The sequence below is a fragment of the Gymnoscopelus braueri genome (assembly GCF_963280865.1).
Source record: "Gymnoscopelus braueri genome assembly, chromosome: 18".
Taxonomy (NCBI): domain Eukaryota; kingdom Metazoa; phylum Chordata; class Actinopteri; order Myctophiformes; family Myctophidae; genus Gymnoscopelus; species Gymnoscopelus braueri.
In genome coordinates, this window is record NC_137618.1 from 45,871,882 (window position 1) to 45,894,477 (window position 22,596).

The 22,596-nt window shown below is 39.3% G+C and overlaps 3 protein-coding genes and 1 long non-coding RNA gene across 4 annotated transcripts in view; 1 reads left to right on the forward strand and 3 right to left on the reverse strand.

Annotated features, from left to right (window-relative positions):
- Window positions 1–2,188: 2,188 nt before the first annotated feature.
- The window catches only part of LOC308073692 (ADP-ribosylhydrolase ARH1-like), a 63,335-nt gene continuing 42,927 nt past the window's right edge, over window positions 2,189–22,596 (reverse strand). The window contains exons 2-4 of the mRNA XM_080412763.1: window positions 4,479–4,816; window positions 3,086–3,458; window positions 2,189–2,665 (exon numbers count right to left, since the gene is read on the reverse strand). Coding sequence (XP_080268889.1) covers window positions 2,257–2,665; window positions 3,086–3,458; window positions 4,479–4,803 — 1,107 coding nt within the window. The 5' untranslated portion in view covers window positions 4,804–4,816 and the 3' untranslated portion in view covers window positions 2,189–2,256. The remainder of the gene's footprint in view (window positions 2,666–3,085; window positions 3,459–4,478; window positions 4,817–22,596) is intronic.
- Window positions 2,578–22,596, forward strand: part of LOC308073691 (ADP-ribosylhydrolase ARH1-like) — a 63,335-nt gene continuing 43,316 nt past the window's right edge. The window contains exon 1 of the mRNA XM_080412760.1: window positions 2,578–2,634. The gene's annotated coding sequence lies outside the window, so the exon portion shown is untranslated. The remainder of the gene's footprint in view (window positions 2,635–22,596) is intronic.
- LOC308106106 lies at window positions 9,924–11,110 on the reverse strand. Its single transcript, XR_013934967.1, has 2 exons — window positions 10,860–11,110; window positions 9,924–10,042 (listed from the first exon to the last, which is right to left on the reverse strand). It is a non-coding gene; the product is annotated as an uncharacterized lncRNA (long non-coding RNA).
- On the reverse strand, window positions 11,373–17,377 carry LOC308073389 (ADP-ribosylhydrolase ARH1-like; the record flags this gene model as incomplete). Its single annotated transcript, XM_080412260.1, has 4 exons — window positions 11,373–11,380; window positions 14,526–14,956; window positions 15,509–15,887; window positions 17,053–17,377. 4 exons carry the CDS (start codon window positions 17,375–17,377, stop codon window positions 11,373–11,375), a joined length of 1,143 nt encoding a protein of 380 aa, XP_080268386.1.

Below are 22,596 nucleotides of genomic sequence, written 5' to 3' on the forward strand. Positions count from 1 at the left end.
GAAAAGAAAGAAAGATAAAGACAGATAAAAACAAAAACGGAACAAAAAAAAACAACTAAAAACTTGGTCAGCATGTAGTTTCTTAAAACTAGGCAGGAAGGAAAGGAGTGATGAAAGGATAGAATGTAGGGGTGGGTGGTGGGGGTATTTATCCAACAAACATCCAGGTTGTAGTTGCTAAAGAAGTCTACTTGTCTTCCAGTTTTTTTGATTCAAGTTTTACTCCTTTATTTTAAAATCTCATGTCCATTCCGTCCATCTATCCTGCCTCCTCCCCCCCTCTCACATATTTATATAAAGACATTTAATAAAGAAGAACAGATGGGAACTTTTTTCTTATTTATTCAAATGGTAACAAAAGAAAAAAATACAAATGGTAAAGCAATCACAATTATGTACAGTCCATTATTTATAACAATGCAATGTGTTTCATCAGTGACCTATGAAGTGGTGCATACAAGACAACTGCCCAGATATAAATAAGTAGGCCTATGCCAATTTAAAAGTTGTCATGAAGTAATCTTTTCATTGTAACATCAGTTTCTTGTTTCTTAAGTGTATTTCTTATGTGGGCTTGCTTAAATGTTGTTTAAACCAGTGGTTCATGTCTAGGATTATCAAACCTAACAATGTGATAATCTGGTGTACCAAACCTTTCTCAGTTGATCCTATAAGGTAATGTTTTAATGTAGAATCCATTTCTGCTTGATTTTTGAATTGTGCATATTTAATTAGCTTATTTGACAACATTAGCAATTTGAAACCCTGAACACATGAAACTAGTATTTTTTATAATATTTTGTATTCATGATAGAACCTTAACAGTGAGTTACAAAGTGCTTTGCATCAATGAAAGAGTTGAAATTGTACAGTTTTAAGCATTAAATACACAGTCAGTGCATCTATTAATTAAAAGCTAGTGTGCAAACAAATTTTCGAAGATAAACACATTTCACATCCATAACATGCACAGGCAGATCATGTCTACTGTTGGACACTAGATGGCGTCAAAACAGCAGTTGTTCAGGCCAAGGACCCCATAGCTTTTGATTGATTGAATATTTTATTAGACATAAATATAAAAACAGCACGAGTACAGTCAAACGCTTTGTCTAAAAGGATAACACCAAAAAAGTCCTTGCGGCCTTGTTTCCATTGGGGTCCTAGTAAGCTGAGAGAGATGAAGCAGGGGCCCCAATCACATAATATACTTTGTATTGTGTTGTATATTCAACTTTTTCATAGATTTTATAAATGGCTTCATATAGACTTGTTTAAGAGCACTAAATTAATGTTTGTTTGTTTATACATACTAGGGTTCAAGTGGTTAATTGATTTCGACTTCATACTCAACACTGCACTTCCTTGGGTCCTCAACAACACACTGCTACACACTGATTTAACGTATGGTTCTAGAGAGACAGACACACTGTACATACATAAAAAGATGACTGTAACTTTATAGAAATCTAGCTGAAAAATGATTTGTTAAAGTTCTATAAAAATGACATGGAATTGGATTGAAAATAATGATAGCATTTTGCCTGACACTGTTTGTTTCTCTGTGCATAAATCTAGTTCCCTTTTCCAGAAGAAAAGGGAACAAAACATTTCCCGTTTCCTGGATGGGGGAAGTACAGAGTCAATTCTGATTTCTGTGATATTCATTCATGTAGATATGAGGTATAAGTAAGTAAGCCTTGCCGAGCCATGTGGCCCATTGGGCTCCTGTTTCTGTGTGAGGCAGCTTGACGTACAATACACCGGACATGACGCTAGTATGTCCCAGGGACTTACACCCAATCCAACCCTATCTATAATGAGTGCCAAGCAGGGAGGCATTGGGTCTTTGGTATGACCCGGACGGGGGATCGAACCCCAACTTCCCAATCTCAGGGCGGACACTCTGACCCAGTGGTTCTCAAACTTTATCTCAAGGACCCCTAGGGGAGAACCAATGCTCGAACCACAAAGCTATGAGATATGAGATATGAGATATGAGTACAATCAAATACTTGACTTTGGATGGTACAGTGAAGTATATAAAATGTCTAGTGACTCGAATTTGGTAAATCTACTTTTATTTTTCACTTTACATGATGTCATTTGTTAAGCACAATTCAACAAGGCACTTCAATGTACTTTACATAAAGCATTAAGCAAAAGGAAAACATTATAACAAGGAGACTGGAGTTCAGTAAAAAGGATGGAACATAAACACCTATTTCTCTCTTCCACAATATTTTCAGGCGTGCTTTATTCATTAAAAGGATTATTCCTCAGCTCAAACAGCTTCTGTGCCACCGTAACCAGTCTCTCCCTGTACTCCAGTTTCTCGTGGTTCAGCTCTGGAACTCCTCTGAAGCCGTAGATGGCGCCCCAACAGGCAGCAGCGATCACAGCTGTGGAGTCGCTGTCTCCACCGTGGAAGAACCCATGATCGGCCAGCTTCTCCCATGAGTCACCAGCGCATAGGAGAGCATCATAAGCTATCATGGGGGCATCGGGACCACAGGCACCGGGAGTGCTACGGAAAGCAATTTCCCTGTAAAATTCTTCCCTTTCCTTCACGCCATAGCATTCTGGAAAGCGTGCTTTTTCGACTTTCCCATCCAGGATTCCTCTCTTTGTCAGGTAGTTCTCCCAAGATTCCTTAAAGTAGGCCCTATAACATGGATCAGTGAATGCTGAATTTATTACTCTACCACTGACATTTAAATAAACTATCTGCTATCAATAGTACTGCTTTGACATTGAACAACACACTATATATATATACACACACGCACACACACACACACACACACACACACACACACACACACACACATACATATACATATATACATATATTTATACATACAAATACACATATATTTATACACACATATACATTCTTTGGAGGTACCGAGCCAAGGGTTTTACGATTCTGTCACTATCGGGACATAACTCGGACTTAGCAATGGTCGGCACAGCGACTCGCTCGCCTAAGCTCGCTCGGCGGAGCCTCCGTCGGTGAAAACGAGTGCACCTTTTTCAATCTGACTGCTTTTCCATCTATCTATCTATCTATCTTCACACTCACCATTCCTGGACGTTCTCTTCTACACAGTCGCCTGCCTCTCTGATGTACTCCTTGGCTTTCTCCAGGACCTCCATGAGGCCGTGGCCCCAGGCCTCCACAGGCGGGCTGCCCCTGACGGCGTAAGCCGTGAACAGTGCTGCAGCTAAGGCCCCCAGGTACCCGTTGGGGTGGTGGTGGGTAAGACGCCCGCTCTCAATACTCACTGCTACCAGGTGACGCTCCTGCTCTGGGTCAGGGAAGCGCAGGCCGATACACATGGCGCGCATGGCCGCCCCACAGCCCTTAGCCCTGGGGTTGAAGGGCATCTTGTAGTTGTAGTCTCCTCTCTTCATTCTGTCCTCGAGAACACGACAGGAAGACTTGCAGGTGTTCCCTGGAGAAGGGAGGAGATCAAAAATACATTTTATTTCAAGATTAAATACACAATTTCTGTCACATGCTATTGCTATGATCTTGATTGATGTTAGATTTGTGAAGACGGGACTAGTCTCTAAAGTGCCGGTCACACAGACATTGTCAAAGTAAAATAATTAATTTGCATAATTTGCATGTTCCTGTGTAACTTAAAGGGATAGTTCACCCCAAAAATGTCTTTATTTCTAACGATTAGTCACCCCATGGAGACTTGAATTCATGCATTTTCTTTTTGGAGACACAAAGGAGACTCTTTGTATCTCCTACCAGAACCGCTGCCGGTCATCAAATTATTGGCTTAGGAATGCGACAAAAACAAAAAAATATCCATGAATTCAAGTCTCCATGGGGTGACTAATCGATAGAAAAAAAAGTCAATTTGGGGGTGAACTATCCCTTTAAGCAATACAATCAATTACTCCACCTGGTGTGAGGTGCAAGTAAAGGAAGTAAACATAGTTATACAAACTACTCCTGCCTCATGACTAAATGCAAACCATACTGCACTTCCTTTCTGTTTCAACTTGTATTTATGTATGCATGTATATAGAGTATATATATAGAGGGTATATTATGGGGTAATATTATGTGAGTTAAAATGATAGCTTACAGTAGCTTCGTCCCCACTGCTGCTCCTCCCACTCCCTCCGAGGTCATAACAGTCAAAGCAGTGTCATTAGTTGACGCCACAAGTTTGCATATAAAAGTTCACCAAAGTTGAACTCTAAGCGTTCACCCTTCATGGTGAATTTACTTAGTCTGATCGCTATGATTCCATTCAAATGAATTGAACTGAATTGAAGTGAAATATCACTTGTCATACATGCTGTCGTGATCAGGACTTGAAGGTCTATTTGGTTCCATTTGCACACTTTCAGAGTTAAATTATCAGTGACACATGGTAACACAATGTTGCCATGCCGTGACAGATTTAACACACACAAAAACCTTCAAATTAAAGTAATGTATAGATAGATACCTGGTGCACGTCCGTCCATGTCCTTCATACTTTCTACGTATTTTTCCACCAATTCCCGACACAGGTCCGGCAGGGTTGTCTTATCCTTGCCCCCGACCTCAATCAGCGCCTCCGCGGTGGCCAAGTGCATGATGGTATCATCGCTGAGCGGAAAGTCCTTGACATCCAGCTCAGCCAAACCACCTTTCTCTTTTACTTGCCGATGAATAGACTCCCCATCCCACTCAAACTCCCAGTAGCTGTTGTTGTAGCCCAGGGCATCACCTGCACCGCTCAGAACCATGCTGGCCTCATACCTCTCCTTCAAGGGGATTTCAGTAGACATTATGACTCCTTAACTGAGGACATAAGAAAAGGGCAACATTTCATTTTGAATTATATTATATTTTAAATTGGCTTCATTTTAATTCTTTCAGATCTTTTATGACAAAGAAAAGGCACAGTGGCACAGGGATTGGCAGGTTTTTCAGCATTAACCCATTAAGACCTGAGGCGATTCTTTAAAAAAAATGTAAATCTTAACCGTTTTTTAAAAGAAATCTAAAAAAAATGTTTTCAAGATTTTTCCAAAAATAGCAGATCTACAAGCTCATAGCGCGGCACTCGGTGCCGCGCTATGAGCTTGTATATCTGCTATTTTTGAATAGCCAAAGACATCTAAAGTGACACAGTAGCGTTCCAGGTATCAATGGGTCAAAGCGATGTTGAACTGAGGTAGAACCTTGGGTTGTGTTCAACCATCATTGCAGTGCTCTGTGGTCGAGGAACTGGAATCAGTGATTTCTATGACAAATATATTGTTTATTCTTTTCTTTTTTTAAAAGGGGGCTATAATTTGGAAATATGACAATACCCTCGGGCCGACTGCATCTGGATCATAATAAAGTCACATACAAATGCATTTGCATTTCGACAATTGAATTTAACTTAGCAGTGTATTGTTAATAGTCTTGACAGCAGTGTAGTCAATTATAAATCACTAATCTGCACTGTGAACAAAAAAACATTCAACCTTTTTCCAGACTTATTTCTACTCTAATACTGCTGATTCATCTTGCCTTATTGCCTATTTCCTCAGCCTATCAGAACATAATCATTTCTGCCGTAGTCAAAAAGCTGATTTAAAACGACTTTCTGCCTAAGTCATTTTGGAATGTAACAAGCATTCTGATTGGCTTAGGACATAGGCAATAAGGCACAATGATGCAGTAGTGTTAGGAGAGTATGTACAATTATCTAGCCAGTCACACAAGCAATGCAACTAATTAGATCTCCCCTGGTAAAGAGTATGTAAGCAACCGAGTTAGCGGACACAACTCAGATCTGTGTCTTTGATGGTTCTATTATACTAACACACAATACAAACACACATTAAAGGGATAATTCACCCCCAAAATGACTTTTTTTCCCATCAATTACACACCCTATGGAGATTTTTCTGTTTTTGTTGCATTCCTAAGCCTATAATTTGATGACCAGCGGAAAGATGCTAATGTGTCCAGTTGGAGACTTAAAGTTGACAATTTGAGTCTCTACCGGAGCTACCGTCGGTCTTCAAATTATTGGCTTATAAGAATGTGACAAAAACAGAAACAAATCTCCATGAATTCAAGTCTCCATGGGGTGTGTATTCGATAGAAAAAAAGTCATTTTGGGGGTGAATTATCCCTTTAACAGAACTAGGCCAGTAGCCAAATCAAGCTACAACCAGGGTCAATAGGTTAGACACCCAGAAAAGGAAACAAACAACAACGACAAATTACTGACATGGAATATACACACAATACTATAAAACATATCAGAAATATATACATTTATCGTCGTGTAAACACGCTCTCAGTTCTTACCGTCAGTCTCTCGGAACTTGCAATGGAAAATGGGGAACACAGCAATAACACCCTGGTAACTAGTAATGCTGATGCATGCAGAACACTTCGTCCTGTTCAGTGAGCATCCACTCTATTTATATGGGTTTGGTCTACCCATGTTGGTCTACCCATCTGTTGATTAAGAATCAATAATTGTGGAAACACAGGCTTTAGCACTGTTCTTAAACAGTATCCACTGTACCCCAGCTCCTTATCTGACCTAATCAATCAACACTCTCTGTCTCACTCATTTGACTCATGTGCAAAGTCACAACACCACAGGTCAGAGCTGTGGCCTTTACAATCTGTATATATAATAATAATAATAATAATATAATAACTTCAGTTTATAACTCCAAATAAGCAGTATTGACCTATAAGCATGAGTCAACTCCTAGAACTCAGCCTATCACTTCGGTATAAAATCCTAAATAATCAGGAAATACACACATAATAAATAATCACAATAACAATTTCAGGTGCTTGAAAGCCCTGGATAATTCTACAGTAGGCAAACATGTCAATTTGACCAAAAAATTGTTAGGCAATTATGCTATGAGGCTAACAATATAAAGGGCAACATGAGTGGCTCTCCTTATTTACATAATCCTTGGCTGTGGGTTAGGCCTTCGCAAAGTCTAACCTCGCGTCACCACACCTAAGGTGAGCTTTTGTAAATAAATCTATGATAATAGCCATCTTTGATGAATCTTGATCCAAGGTTACCTCCGCCTCAGCAAGCCTTGTTATCAATAAATTATATTACATACATTTCATGTACATTCATGTACAGCATTGGTTCTCAACCTGTGGGTCGCCACATGATTTTCTTTTCTTCTTTTTTTGGGGAGGGGGTCCCCAGATAACAGCGACAAATGACAGCAAAGTGACAATTTAAGGACTTTTAAGACCTTTTTAATACCTAAAAAAAGAATGAAATGAAACTAGAAAAAAGTGCTCCTCGAAAGACAGGTCTTCGCCAGGTCAGGTAGGTTAGCGTGGGCCAGTAATGTTCGGAATTCGCCAATCAGGTTTGAATTTGAAAAATGGGACAGATCGGACGGATCGTCTTGATCACTTGACTAAAGAGATAATATGTACCGAGATACCAAAACGTGTTAGTGTGGGTACAATTCCAAACTAAGTGCAGCATTGTCTCTGGGTACATTTCACACAATGAACAGTTCACACAGATGTCTTTCTTGAACTTAAGAAGATAATGACTTGTAGGATAATACCTATGCAGGATTTTAAACAAAACCTCCCTCACTTTATTGGTAAGAAGATATTTACATGGAAGATTCCAAATAACTTTCCGGTTCAAGCTATCAACAAATCTGGACTAATAGGATACTACATAAGGTGTAGCCTACTAGTAATAATATTTTTCTGGAATAAATCAGGCGACAGGCAGACACTACCCACTGGAGTTTCCACAGGGTCAAGTAATGGTGTGTCATCTGATCTTACTGTCCCTTTTAAGGGCCATCACAATTCCAGAAGGAATATATCATCCATAACCGTTGCATACTCCTTTGGGGTAACATCTGCCAAAAGTACTAAGAAACCCAGAGTAACTTAACAGTACCCCATTACCATCAAGTAACTGATTCACACAGGTAATATTATTGTTAAACCAGTTATTATAAAATAAAGAGCTGTTTTTAAACACAATGTACCTATTATTCCAGATGTAGCATTTATGGGGGAAACATTTTGTTTATATATCAAAGACCATGCCAACAACATTTGTCTATGAAATTCTGACAGATGAGGGAAGTTTATCTATTTCATAGTCACACAAAAGCACAAATTTAAGGCCTCCAATCTTAGATAAGAGATAGTTAGGTATAAAGTTCCAAATCAAAGTAGGATTACTAAAGGAGCATTTCACCCCTGGAAGAACTTACAGTCACTCAATGTTAATAATATTTGTAGTAGATAACAGTAGCAAAAGTAAAAAATGTGCACCCTATGGCCAGAAGAATTATGAAGTCTGTGTGTTTGACTAGGGTTTCACTGGACTGCTGCATTACTACAATGACCATAATGCTTTGGTGCACTGCCCCTCCTTGAGGGGAGGAGAGTCTGCTTGGGGGTGTGATCTATAACAACAACAACAAGCATGCTTTCCAGTGTTCTGCAGTGTTGCCATGTCTGCTTATTATAAGCGGCTGGTTTCTAAAATGTAGTTGATATTTGGACTTGTTTCCAAATGTTTTGATTGTTGTTTAAACCAGTGGTTCTCAAACATGTTCATGTACTTTTCCACGGACCCTCATCTGTGCACTGCGCGCCAACATATTTGCCAGGGAGACCCTACCAAAAATGTGTTGTTAAACTGTTTAAAACAAATTCCACATTTGGCACTTTTTTCCCCTCAAGATTTTTTTGAAAATAGCAGATCTACAAGCTCACAATGCGTCACATCGTTACGCGTTGTAAGCTTGTAGATCGGCAATTTTCAAATAGCCCATGTCTAGGTTTAAAGTGCTCTTGGCCTATGTATTTTCTTTTGGGCTTGTTTTCATAGACCTGGTTGCTTATTTCTCTCACAGGATCTGGCAACACTGAATGTTGAATACTTCATGAATGATATTTTCCGACTTTTTTGTCTACCTTTGGATCACAAAATACGATATCGAAGCCATGTTCTTTCTTGGACCATGTGAAATCTGCCTCTTGTTGAACCAGTACAGTTGGACCAGTACCCATTGCAGCTATATCTACCAGGATGTAAACAGTCCCATCATCACCGTGTCTCTGTTGCGCCAGCAAGGTGAAACTATCAGTCTTTGCTGCTGTTGTATTGTTCTGTATTGATTTGATTGTATCTTTTAGCAAACTAAATATATGTATAAATTAGCATAGTAACACTAAACGTGTACGTGTCTATGTGCGCATCATATTTTTTCAACATTCCATCCCACCATGTAGAAAGTCCGGTGCTGGTGACGTGACGTCCATCTTCTACTTGGGAGTCGGGACATCCATGGAGATGCGGCATAGTCAACAATATAATAAGGATAAGGATAATTCCTTTTAACAGGACGTTCATGAAAGTCCTTGCGGGCTTGTTTCCAATGAGGGCCTGTGAGCAATAAGGGGTTAAGAGTCTTGCTCAGGGACAAATTTCATTTCATCGACACATATGCTGGCGTGACCTGGAATCGTACCTGGGGCAACCAGGGCGGGCTCACTAACCACTCAGCTATGGCCGTCCCTCAATAATAAAGCAAAACGTTTCATACTCATGTCATGTGTGTGTGACTCCTTATTTCTGAGAGCATAATGTTTCACTGTCATTTCCAGTTATATTCTTTGGACTAAACTTAGAGAAAACATGAAAACATGACGTGCATGGTGCATTACTTTAGAATAGATGACATAATGTTCAAATACTCTTGTCATATAGCCTAAGTCATGTAATTATGTACCATTCTGCCAAATGAAAGACCATCTCCTATCATGAAACAGTTCAAAAGAACCCTTATAGAATTGGGGTTCACATTTTGTCATTATGAATGCTTATACAATGTAGAATGTACCGTGATCAATGAGTAGAGCAAGCAGGGTGTAAATGTAATCGTTTTATTTAGAAAAAGAATATGGTTGTATCTCATAAGGCGAGTCCCAGGGGTCTTCATCAGCAGAACGTTACTCCATTTCCGCAGGCAGGCGAAACAACATTCTGTCCTGTTGAAAAGAACACATTAGATTACACTTGTAGATTAAATAGATATCATCCGACGTGAAGCCTAATTTATACTAATATTGCATGCAAGCCGCAAATAGCAGACCTACAAGCTCACAAAGTGTCGAGTCAGACGCGTTGTGAGCTTGTAGATCTGCTATTTTCGGGACCCGGCGACGTAGCCCTGAAATATGACTGTCATGGGGGAACTTCAACCTGGTGTTTGCACTTTCTACATGTACAATCCGTACATCTACATAAACGTTCGGATTTCAAATATAAAGTGCTTATCCCATGACCACGGATGTTACAATTTGAATCGGGTGGGTCTAAGTACCAGTATCTTCCGTATTGTTTAATAAAAAAGCATTTTAATCCGATCAGTGGCCATTTATTATGCGACCCTTATGCGATCGGTTGGGAGGTTTATGAGAAAATGGCCACCGATCGGATTAAAATGCTTTTATTTAAACAATACGGAAGATACGGGTACTTGCACCCACCCGATTCAAATTGTAACATCCGTGGCCATGGCATAAGCACTTTATATTTGAAATCTGACAAGAGACAAAGCATAAATTTGGCTTGTCACACAAGTGGTTTAGCTTTGCATTTGGCTAGCTATGGAACGACAATGTAAACAACAATGCTCTGCGTGCATGCGTCTATCAGAAGTCAACTACACATCGTATACTAGTAGGCCTACTACCCTAACTTTATTAATCTCTAACATTAAAGCAATCAAGTACAATTACACGTTGGATTATTATGTCAAGTTGGCATAACGTTTACACAATCATTGGCACAATCATTACTTACTCTATAAAGTAATTAATCCAAGCTGTGTCCAGCATGATTTCAGCATACAGCCTGTTGAATTTCTCTGCGGTGGAGCTGCTCTTCTGTGTTTTATGGTTCAAATAAATATCTGTTGTGTTAGTATTCCTCCCACGGAGTGTTTACCGACGCCATTGTACAACTGAGCAGGGAGAAAGAAGGCTGATCCCACTCTTTGGGAGACAACCCTTGGGGTGTGTGTGGGGTTGGTCTCACTGACGGTGCGTTTTAACAGTGGGCGATCAGCGGGCGATCAGGATAGTATTTTCCGGAAGTGCATTATATGTCTATGAGAGCCGGCGACTACTGGCGATAGGGCGAAGTGGGCGGGGGGGGCGATGAAAGATGGATTTTCTTTATCTTTTGGACGATGTCGCCGGCGATCGCCCGAGAGTCGCCCGCTGTTAAAACGTACTGTGAGACACCATGTAGTGCGGACATAAGATGAGAACCTACGGAAAACGTCATTTGACGCTATGGGGATCGTCTTATGGATCAAAAATCTAAAAACACAGATACAACACCATAAAAAAAATAAAATAATTCATAAAAATAGGGGTTTTATGCAAAATCGGCGAAATCGGCCTTTAAGGAACTGCTTAATCCAATTAACTTTAATGGTATTATCAAGAGTAGTAAAATCACGAAAATTAAGCCCACCAGTATCATAAGTATTCATAACAACAGTGTCAGTGTGAGTTCTTCACATAATGAGTCCTATTCTACCATATCAAATTGAATAGTCATTTGTTTATTGTACTTATCTGCTTGTTTTGTAATAATAATCTAAATCTACAAAGTAACCACTGTAAGTCAACGTCACATGAAGGTGTCTTTTATTTGAAAACAAGGTACATTTACAGGATACTATGTGTATAAAAAAGGAACCTCATCAGGCTCAAAGAGGAGTAAAATGGTCTCTGCCCATCCATATTATAATGTGATCATTAACAGGTCAGGCAACTGGTGACTTGAGCCATCATCATCATCAGGATTCGGTTATATTTGCATTGAATGAAAGCACTGCATAATAATATAATGGCCTATGCATTTTAGCCATGTGAAAGAATGCGGTTCTATTTGCATATAATCATTTTATGTAGAAAGACTATGTATTTTATTTGAAAACATGTACAGGTTACTATGTACATAAAAAGGGAACAGATAATGTATCTACAGAGCATAACCTCATGTCTGCTTTTACTATGCAGAAGGGTACTATTAAAAATAGTTTCAGACGCTCAGACAACTTTGTCAAGGATTGTCATGTCCTGCCCACTCCTGGTTTATGCTAGCCTGATTATCAGCCTGTTTGGAACCAGGCTAGGTGTATGCATCAGAGTGATGGGTACCCTACCATTTAATATATGGTACTTGTTGCGTATAGTGCCTATAACTCTCTCTACATGGATCCTGAGGTGTGACTTAGGCCCTCATTGGAAACATAAAAGTCCGCAAGGACTTTTATGAACGGACCTGTTAGACAAAGTATTTTAAATGTAACTGTGCTGTTCTACATTTTTTGCCTAATAAAATATTCAATCAATCAATGACAACCAAGCCATGCATCGTCTCTTTGTTACGTCGGGAGACCTGGCTGGCTTCCATTTGGGAATGCGGTGAAAAGTTAGTCCGTTGTCCATTTTAGCCCCTTTATTCTCAACTCGTCGATGGTGAGAAGCCGTGGAACAGTTTTCATACAACAATTCATTCCCATTTTGGCGAAACACTGCTGAAAGAGCACCAACTAGCAGGCTACTATTAGCGAACCTCAGAGTGAAGGGAGATGTTGACCCCACCGACCGGGGGCGGGGCTAGCCGCAGCCGTGGAGTGACACCAGCCTTGCCAGCCCTATTGAAAGCTAGTGTGCAAAAATGATTTAAAGATTCAGGCCAAGGACCCCTTAGCTAAGAGAGATGAAGCAGGGGCCCCATCACATTTTTTATTGTGTTGTATATTCAACTTTTTCATAGATGGCTTTATATAGACTTGTTTGACAGCACTAAATTAATGTTTGTTTGTTAATACATTATTTTATCTATTAATATGTTGGATTCATGTTAGTGTATTTTCAGACATTTAACCACTTAAACCACATATGGGCACCATACGGCCTGGAGGCCGGACCCGGCCCTTTGACCATCCCAATCCGGCCTATCAAGGCAAAAAAAAATGATGTTAATGGTTTTGAGACAAATTAATTTAACTCCAATTAACAGTAATTAATATTTGCCTTTTGAGTACATACCTGCATTCCTCCATCCGTATGTACTCAAATGTTTTATGTTTATAATGTAACAGTGAAACAGTCTGCCGTGAGCCATATATAATGAATGCAATGTGTTTGCATATCAGATAAGATGCGATACGGCATTGACGTGGATTGTTGTGTAATCTTGTCATTGTAACCTCGTACAGAGTACACCAGAGTGATACAAAAAGAAATATAAACATTTGGTAACTGAAAATTCTTGTTGTGAAAACAAGGACCTTATTCTAAAGTAGTCTGGCATGTCTACCAAATTCATGCAGTTTTAATGTTCAGCACTATGTGTTTCAAGTTTCAATTGTATAATGTGTGGCCCTTCACTCATTTTATCGAAGTCAGTATGGCCTTCTAGAAATAAAAGCTGCTCACCCCTGACTTAAGCCCTATTATATCGTTGTTGTCGGGCAGAAATCTTGTATCTCCATACACTATTTCAACTTTTTATGTTTTTTCGTAAATTAACACCCTACTTCACTCATGTGCAACAGACGGCCCTTTGACGATCTCAATCCGGCCCGCCAACTAATACAAATAAAATACCCCCCCCTCGAAGTCAATATGTCCCTCTGGAAATAAATGCTGCCCACCCCTGACTTAAAACCCTTAGGCTCTGTACTTTGTCTGCTCTTTTTCCCCCTCTAAACCTTGTCGTCTTTGTCGCAATACAAATTAATAGCCGATCTACAAGCTCACGTGTCGCAAGGCGACGTGTTGTGAGCTTGTAGATCGCCTATTTTCGGCGAATGTACCCCCAAAAATAGGGATGCTAGGGTTCAAGTGGTTAATTGATTTCTACTTCATACTCAACACTGCACTTCCTTGGGTACTCAGCAATACAATCCTTGAGTCAATTTAATGTATGGTTCTAGAGCGATATGGTTATGGTTCGGTAACTTTATAGACATCTACCTGAGAAATGATTTGTTAAAGCTCTATAAAAAATAACATGGAATTGGATTGAAAAGAATGATAGCAATTTTCCTGGCACTGTTTCTCTTTTTATAACTCTTGTTCCAGAAGAAAATGTAACAAAACATTTGTTTCTTGGAAAAGGGGAAGTACAGTTTTTCAGAGTCAATTCCAGTCCGACGCTAATTTAGTAACTCATTTAGCTGGGGACCCCCTGGTACCCCCCAAGGACCCCTGGGCTCTAACCACAAGGCCACTGAGCTGGTAGATATGAGTACAATCAAATACTTGACTTTGGATGGTGTAGTGAAGTATATAAAATGTCTAGTGACTTGAATTTGCAAAATCTACTTTTATTTTTTACTTTACATAATGTAATTTGTTGAGCACATTTCAACAACTAAGGCACTTTAATAAATGTACTTTACATAAAGCATTAAGCCAAAGGAAAACATTATAACAAGGAGACTGGAGTTCAGTAAAAAAGAATCAAAGGGCTTGGAGGGCTTATTCCTCAGCTCAAACAGCCTCTCTGCCACCGTAACCAGTCTCTCCCTGTACTCCAGTTTGTTGTAGTTCAGCTCTGGAACTCCTCTGAAGCCGTAGATGGCGCCCCACCAGGCAGCAGCGATCACAGCTGTGGAGCCGCTGTCTCCACCGTGGAAGAACCCATGATCGGCCAGCTTCTCCCATGAGTCACCAGCGCATAGGAGAGCGTCATAAGCTATCATGGGGGCATCGTGACCACTGGCACCGCCAGTCCTTCGGAAAGCTATCTCCCGGTAAAATTCTTCCCTTTCCTTCACGCCATAGCAGTCTGGAAAGCGTGCTTTTTCGTCTTTCCCATCCAGGATTCCTCTCTTCGTCAGGTAGTTCTCCCAAGATTTCTCAAAGTAGGCCCTATAACACGGATCAGAGAATGCTGAATTTGAATACAAATATAATGTATAGACAATATATCTGCTGTCGGGCAGAAACCAAACAAATGTCCAAAATATTAACTTTTCAGGAAATGAAAAAGAAACATGTTTTAGAACGACACAATATTGCCTCATCAAAGTTGGTATGGTGACTTTATATATTGTCAGATACTTGAATGTGTCCTTATATTATCATACCTTTACCCCAATACAGCTCAAGTGGAGTTAGGAGGCTTTTGACCAGTGAATGTGGAGATGCAGTAGTTGTTTTGTCCAAGTAAACAAAGTCAGACGGAAAATTGGAGTGAATTGGAATTGGAGTTTGAGGATCCAATGGAGTTAGGTGGTTTAGTCAGAAGCGCCTTTTAGTCAGAAGCGCCTTTTGATACTTTGCATTGGTTCAATATTTGTAAAACCCACACACACAGACGTAAAGTGTGTTCACTGATTTATTAAGAAAATTGAAAAAGTTGATTTCTGCCCGACAGCGACAATATAATAATCATCATTTTATTTTATTCTTCCCACTCACCAGTTCTTGAGGTTCTCTTCTACACAGTCACCTGCCTCTCTGATGTGGTCCTTGGCTTTCTCCAGGACCTCCATGAGGCCGTGGCCCCAGGCCTCCACAGGCGGGCTGCCCCTGACGGCGTAAGCCGTGAACAGTGCTGCAGCTAAGGCCCCCAGGTACCCGGTGGGGTTGTGGTGGGTAAGACGCCCGCTCTCAATACTCACTGCTACCAGGTGACGCTCCTGCTCTGGGTCAGGGAATCGCAGGCCGATGCACATGGCACGCATGGCCGCCCCACAGCCTCCACCCACGGAACTGAAGGGTATGTTGTAGCTGAAGTCTTTTGTCTTCTGTCTCATTCTGTCCTCTAGAGTATAACAGGAAGATATGCAGGTCATCCCTGGAGAAGGGAGGAGATCAAAAATACATTTTCGTTCAAGATTAAATACACAATTTCTGTCATGAGCTCTTGCTACAGTATGATCTTGATTGATGTAAGATTTCTGGAGACGGACTAATCTCTAAAGTGCCAGTCACTAACACAGTAAAATGTATTCGCATGTCCCTGCCAGAGCTGTATGGAGATTTATGACACTAGCGTTGACTCCCATTGTAAGAATGTGGAAGTGCTCTGTCTATCTCAATGGTATGGTTCCAATGTTTGGAACTATAGCCCATAGCAGCGGGGCTTTGCGGCGAGATCAATGCTTGACGTTACTCTCTTCTACACTCTGGTCCCTGCGTAACTTCAGCAATACAATGAATTACTCCACCTGGTGTGAGGTGCAGTAGTATGCTTGTGACAGAAGAAGGAGCAAAACACAAGTAAAAGGAAGTAAACATAGTTATACAAACTACTCCTGCCTCATGACTAACTGAAAACCATACTGCATTTGCATCTTTTTTCTCTGAATTTTTGTGTTGATATTTGAACTGTTTGGTTGCTGCTGCTACATACACATATAAATATATATATATATATATATATATATATATATATATATATATATATATATATATATATATATATATATATATATATATATATATATATGAAATGAATACCAAGGACCTCAACGGAAACAAGTCCGCAAGGACTTTTTTGGACGGACCTTTTAGACAGTATTATAAATTGAATTGTGATGTTTTACATATGTATGTATGCAGTGTATAATTGTTCAAAATAGGTCTATGTGACAGTTACAATTATAGCTGACAGTAGCTTCGTCCCCGCTGCTACTCCTTCCGCTCCCTCTGAGGTCATAACAGTCAAAGCAGTGTCATTAGTTGACGCCGCAAATATGCTAGTGAAAGTTCACCAAAGAACTCTAAGCGTTCACCCTTCATGGGGAATTTACTTAGTCTGATCACTACGATTCCATTCAAATGAATTGAACTCAGTGAAATATCACTTGCCATACATGCTGGTGTGATCAGGACTTGAAGGTCTATTTGGTTCCATTTGTACAGTTAGTTAAATTATCAGTGACACATGGTAACAATACTACCATGCTGTGACAGATTTAACACACAAAAACCTTCAAATTGAAGTAATGTACAGTTACCTGCTGCACGTCCGTCCATGTCCTTCATACTTTCTACGTATTTTTTGCCCAATTCCCGACAAAGGTCCGGCAGGGTTGTCTTATCCTTGCCCTCGACCTCAATCAGCGCCTCCGCGGTGGCCAAGTGCATGATGGTATCATCGCTGAGCGGAAAGTCCTCGACATCCAGCTTAGCCAAACCACCTTTCTCTTTTACTTGCTGATGAATAGATTCCCCATTACTCTCAAACTCCCAGACGCCGCGGTTGTAGCCCAGGGCATCACCTACACCGCTCAGAACCATGCTGGCTTCATACCTCTCCTTCAAGGGGATTTTAGTAGACATTATGACTCCTTAACTGAGGACATAAGAAAAGGGCAACATTTCATTTTATTACAGTTACATATTATTATTACAGTACAGCTTTTCAGAGTCAATTCCATCCCAGATCGACAGTTTTCTGTGAATCCCACTTCACAGTTCCATGTGACTGCGGACCAGGCCTCTCCATGGAGCATGACTGTGGATTGCTACTATATTATACTATACACAGTATTATCTCATCATTATATTATGCCACTATAGACTACATAACATTATTGTTGTACAATATTATATACACCATTATATTTACCATTATTGCTACTACTTGTATCTCCCTCTCTGTCTCTCTCTTTCCCCCCCAGACACAGTCGAGGCAGATGGCCGCCCACCCTAGAGCCTGGGTCTGCCTGACGTTTATTCCAGTTAAGTGGGAGTTTTTCGTTGCCACTGTCGCAAAATTGCTTGCTCAGGATGGGACAATGTCAAGTCTCTGCTCTACATGTAAAGTGTCTTAACACAACTTGTTGTGATTTTTGACAAACTCAGTTAAAAATGTTTTAACTGAATTGAATAGAGATGGTCACAATTGCAATCCAGGCATTCTGTGGTATTCATTCATGTAGATATGAGGTAATTGCCTGTTGGGCCATTTATGCAAAACACTCGACAATGGTTAACCTATAGCCTCATTTCATGATATGATGCAACTTATCCTGCACAGTGCACACAGGTGCACAGTAATACGTTTCATGCAATTCCAGCTAACCATTGTATGACTATTAAATAACTCATGACTGATAATGGTGCATCTTCAAAAAACAGGACCATACAAAGTATATTTGAAAACAAAAAGTTAATCTAAGGAGCAACGGTGTACTTGAATCTGCAGTTCCCCTGCAGGGACCTTGTACTGGAGTAATGGTTACTGTATATAAAACAGGCAGGCCAAAATGGGGTATCTCTTAGGTTTGATGTAAATAGAGGAATATGCCAAGGTTTCCAGACTTCTTGAACATATTATGATTAATCACAATCCAGTATTGAGATTTGGCAAGCAAAACAAAATCACAGTACTGAAACAGAAGTGCCATCAATCAATTTACAAAGTTTCCTGGCACAAATCTAAATGTGAAATGCTGCAATTAAAGATTTATAACTTAAAATCTGTTTATACTATTCCAATTACAAACATGGTAAGCTATTTGGGAATTAAAATGACAGAAGATAATTCATAGTTCAGTCATAGATAGCATAAATAATATATATATAATCCCCGTATGATAATGATTGTTATAGCATATAATCCCCGTATGATAATGATTGTTATAATCTATACAAGTAGTTTTATTAAGCTGAAGGGTTGAAGGGCAGCCTATTACTTTTCTTTACATTGTACCCCAAATCTGTTTGCACACATTCAGATGTACTTTACTTTCTTAGTAGTTTTCTGAAGGTGGCCAAAATGTTCTTGGTATATTGAATCTAATTATACAAATCAATTAAATACCTTAAAATCATGTCTATTATCTAAACAGATGGGTAGTTTAAGATTATTACAGTGCCCTTATGCTGTAGTTGAAAAGCTCCCTATAAAACTAGTAATTAATCATAGGCCTTACTTTTCCCACACTTGTTTTCTTAACCACTTGGAACCCTTCCCTCTTCTGGGTTGTAAACATTTGGTGAAAATAGCAGATCTACAAGCTCACAACGCATCATGACACTTTGTGAGCTTGTAGATCGGCTAGATCGGCTATTTTTGGAATAGATATTTAGTGTTGCCCTTAGGAATATGGTCAACTAATGATCATAGGGTGCTTCGGAATACGGTCAAGTAAGTATAGGGTTTAAGTGGTTAATTCATGCTACATCTGGATTAACTGTTACATTACATTCAATAACAAGTCACTGAACATTGAAGAGTGGTTCAAACATAATATCTTGGTTGTAAATCAACCGATAGAGGCCAACAATCAGTTATGCATTAATTAAAACTTTACATCCAAATATAATTTTGTGGTAAATGAATGTGAAGGTAACCATAAGGCCATCCTTAATGAGATTTTGTAAATAAAGAGAGCTCAGATCACATTTGTCTTTGATATCTCAATGCATGATAAGCAATTCAACAATAGATGTATGACATACGGCACATCTTGTGGGTTTAATTCAATTTAAAATTAGGGGTAATTCGAAATGACCTTACAAATACATTATATCACACAAAGGCAAGTGAAATATTGTATTGTCAGGTGAATTCATGGATATTACCTTGTAAATTCAAACATTTACACACACACACACTGGCCCTCATTTATCAACGCGGTGCAGCCCAAATAATGGGCGTACGGCGCGATCACCGCACCTTTCGGCATTTATCAATATATCCTGACGTGGGCTACATCCTACCGTACGCTGAGATCTCACATCTGGTCGAGACCAGTTGTTGACGTTGGCTGCGCCCGTTTATTCCATTCTAGACCTGCGGAGCAGCATTGTCTGACTGTCTGACAGGCATCTAGACACATAATCCACTCCGAATGTATATCTACACTAATAAATAATCCCTGTGAAAATATAACATTTTATAAAGTAATTTAAACAAACTGCTTTAACAGTCATTCAGTTGCATTGGCTATTTTAAAATAGCAGATCTGCAAGCTCAAAAACGGGTCGCATCGCCACGCGTTGTGAGCTTGTAGATCTGCTATTTTCAAAATATACAGCGCTTCTGCGAGCGCATTTTTGGGACTCCCGACGATCTTTTCATGGACAGTGAGGTGTACAAACTTACAGTAGCTTGTCCTATGTTATGGAGTTATGTCATAGAGAGTTTTGAAGACTACAACCTGGCTGGGTTAAGGATATAAACTCGACGCTCCAATCACTTCTTAACGTGGTGGCACGGAATCACTGCCGCCCGTCCGAGTCTCACGGGGAATATCCTACATGACTGCTTGTGCACTGCTCGGTATGGGTTAAATAAATTAATATACAAACGTATTCCATTCATGGCGATGTGAGTGATTGGTATCATAATATGTCATTCATGTAGGCTACAAGCGTTGATGTCCAATGGATTCATGTGGTGTGGTCTGACAATTATACTGTAGGAAAAATATCAAAAACAGATCTGTTCAGAAGGATCCATTTGCTACAAAAGCATGGAGGGCAGAACTGACAAGTAAGGTTGGTTGAAAAAGATTTTCACCGTTGAGAGAAAGTGTTTCAAAGTGTCCAAAAACAACACTATATACTGTTACTATATATGTAACTATAATAACACTCCACAATCATAATCAGTGGCAACCCTTGATCCACAGCCTGGGGTCCACAATCACCATCAGACCTCCAGCTTATACATTTGCTCACCTCTGATCAAAGTTAGGAGCCCTTGCACGAAAGTAGTTGTAACACTGCATTCCTTTAAATCCTGTCATGCCCTTTATCCTCATCTAATCACTCATCATGTACATGATGTTTTTGACTCCGACCTTTCTTCTTCCATTGTTCCACATATCTTACATCTATGCAAGGTCTAAGACTGTCTCATCATGATAGAAGATTTCTCATCAAGAATTCACCATAATGGAAAGAAACCACAACTATCGAAGCTACCGTATCAATCAAAAAAATTTTTTTTGTATTGATAAGGGTAGAACCGGTAGAACTTGATCTCCTAAACTAACACTGTCCTCTGAAAAGCCAGCAATCTCTACAGGCACCCACTCACCTCTAAACCTAAATGGCCCTTTGCTCATGTAATGTGCGATGGGAGCACTAACTGTGCCGATAAGACCCAATTAATGAAATCCCACATATGGAATAGACTTTCACCATGCCACATTTAATGCCTGTCTTAAAGGGCAAGACCACTTTAGTAGAGGTTTGGGTTGTGTAGTTACTTTGCCATGGTGTAACTCCAAACGTGGACAAGAAATCAAAAATAATTGCTCCATTGATTAGAAATTGATATTTCAAAATAGGCTCCTCATTGACTTACATTGTACGGTAAAACAGCTCTCAAAGGTACTCTTTTAGCACATAAACAAACAAAAACAAAGATGATTCAGACAATATAGAACATCACCAAACCCAGTACTGTTTGTTTTTTATATAAAAATGTTAACTTCCTGTTGATTTTGCTATTTTTATTAAGAAGAAAACCCGGACTGGATTTGCGGATCCGGATCTTCAAATAGTAAAATCAGCAGGAAGTTAACATTTTTATAAAAATAAACAGTACTGGGTTTGGTGATGCTCTATATCGTCTGAATCAACTTTGTTTGTGTTGGTTCACGGGCTAAAAGAGTGACTTTGAAAGCTGTTTCAGCATACAATGTAAGTCAATGAGGAGCATATTTTGAATTATCAATTTCTAATCAATGGAGCCATTATTTTGTATTTCTTGCACACCTTTGGAGTTACATCATGGGAAGGTAAGTACACAACCCAAACCTCTACCAAAGTGGTCTTGCCCTTTAAGGTTTTCTTCAGAATAGGTAACCTATAAATAAGTACATAAATAAATTAGAAACACTTGTAGATCGGCTTTTAAAACAATGGCATATATATATATATATATATATATATATATATATATATATATATATATATATATTTTTTTTTTTTTTTTGTGGCTCAGTGGTTAATGCAGATATACTATTGTAAAATGTATAGCACATTGGCATAGACAATGTGGCACATTAGGAATTAATTAAGTATTTCTAGTAAAACATAATATTGATTATTTTTTATGTCTGTGGCAAAAATATCGATGAAAATGTCCATCACAAGCTGGCATGGTGATGACCCCTGTGAGTGTCTATCATTATCTGATGACCAAATGTTTGTCACTAACCTATTCATTATTTTGGGTAAACTAAATATGGCATTATTTCAGATTAAATAATTGATGCAGCAATTTTAGGCCAGGTCTCTTGCAAAATAAAATTTTAATGTCAATAAGACAAAGGTTAAATTAAAATAGAGCTCACACATATGAACAATAAGATTATGTACATTCATGCAAATAAAGATGTAAATACAAATATTGTACCCCAAAGCAAATAAGCACTGTAGAAATATGGGACAAACATTTGTTGGTAACATAAGTAACAGACAATGCTTATATTATATATAAACAAGGCTTATACATTTGACACATAACAAACAGTGCAATGTCTAATAGGCCTAGTCCACAACAGCAAACACATACCTTTGTAAAGCCACACACAGCA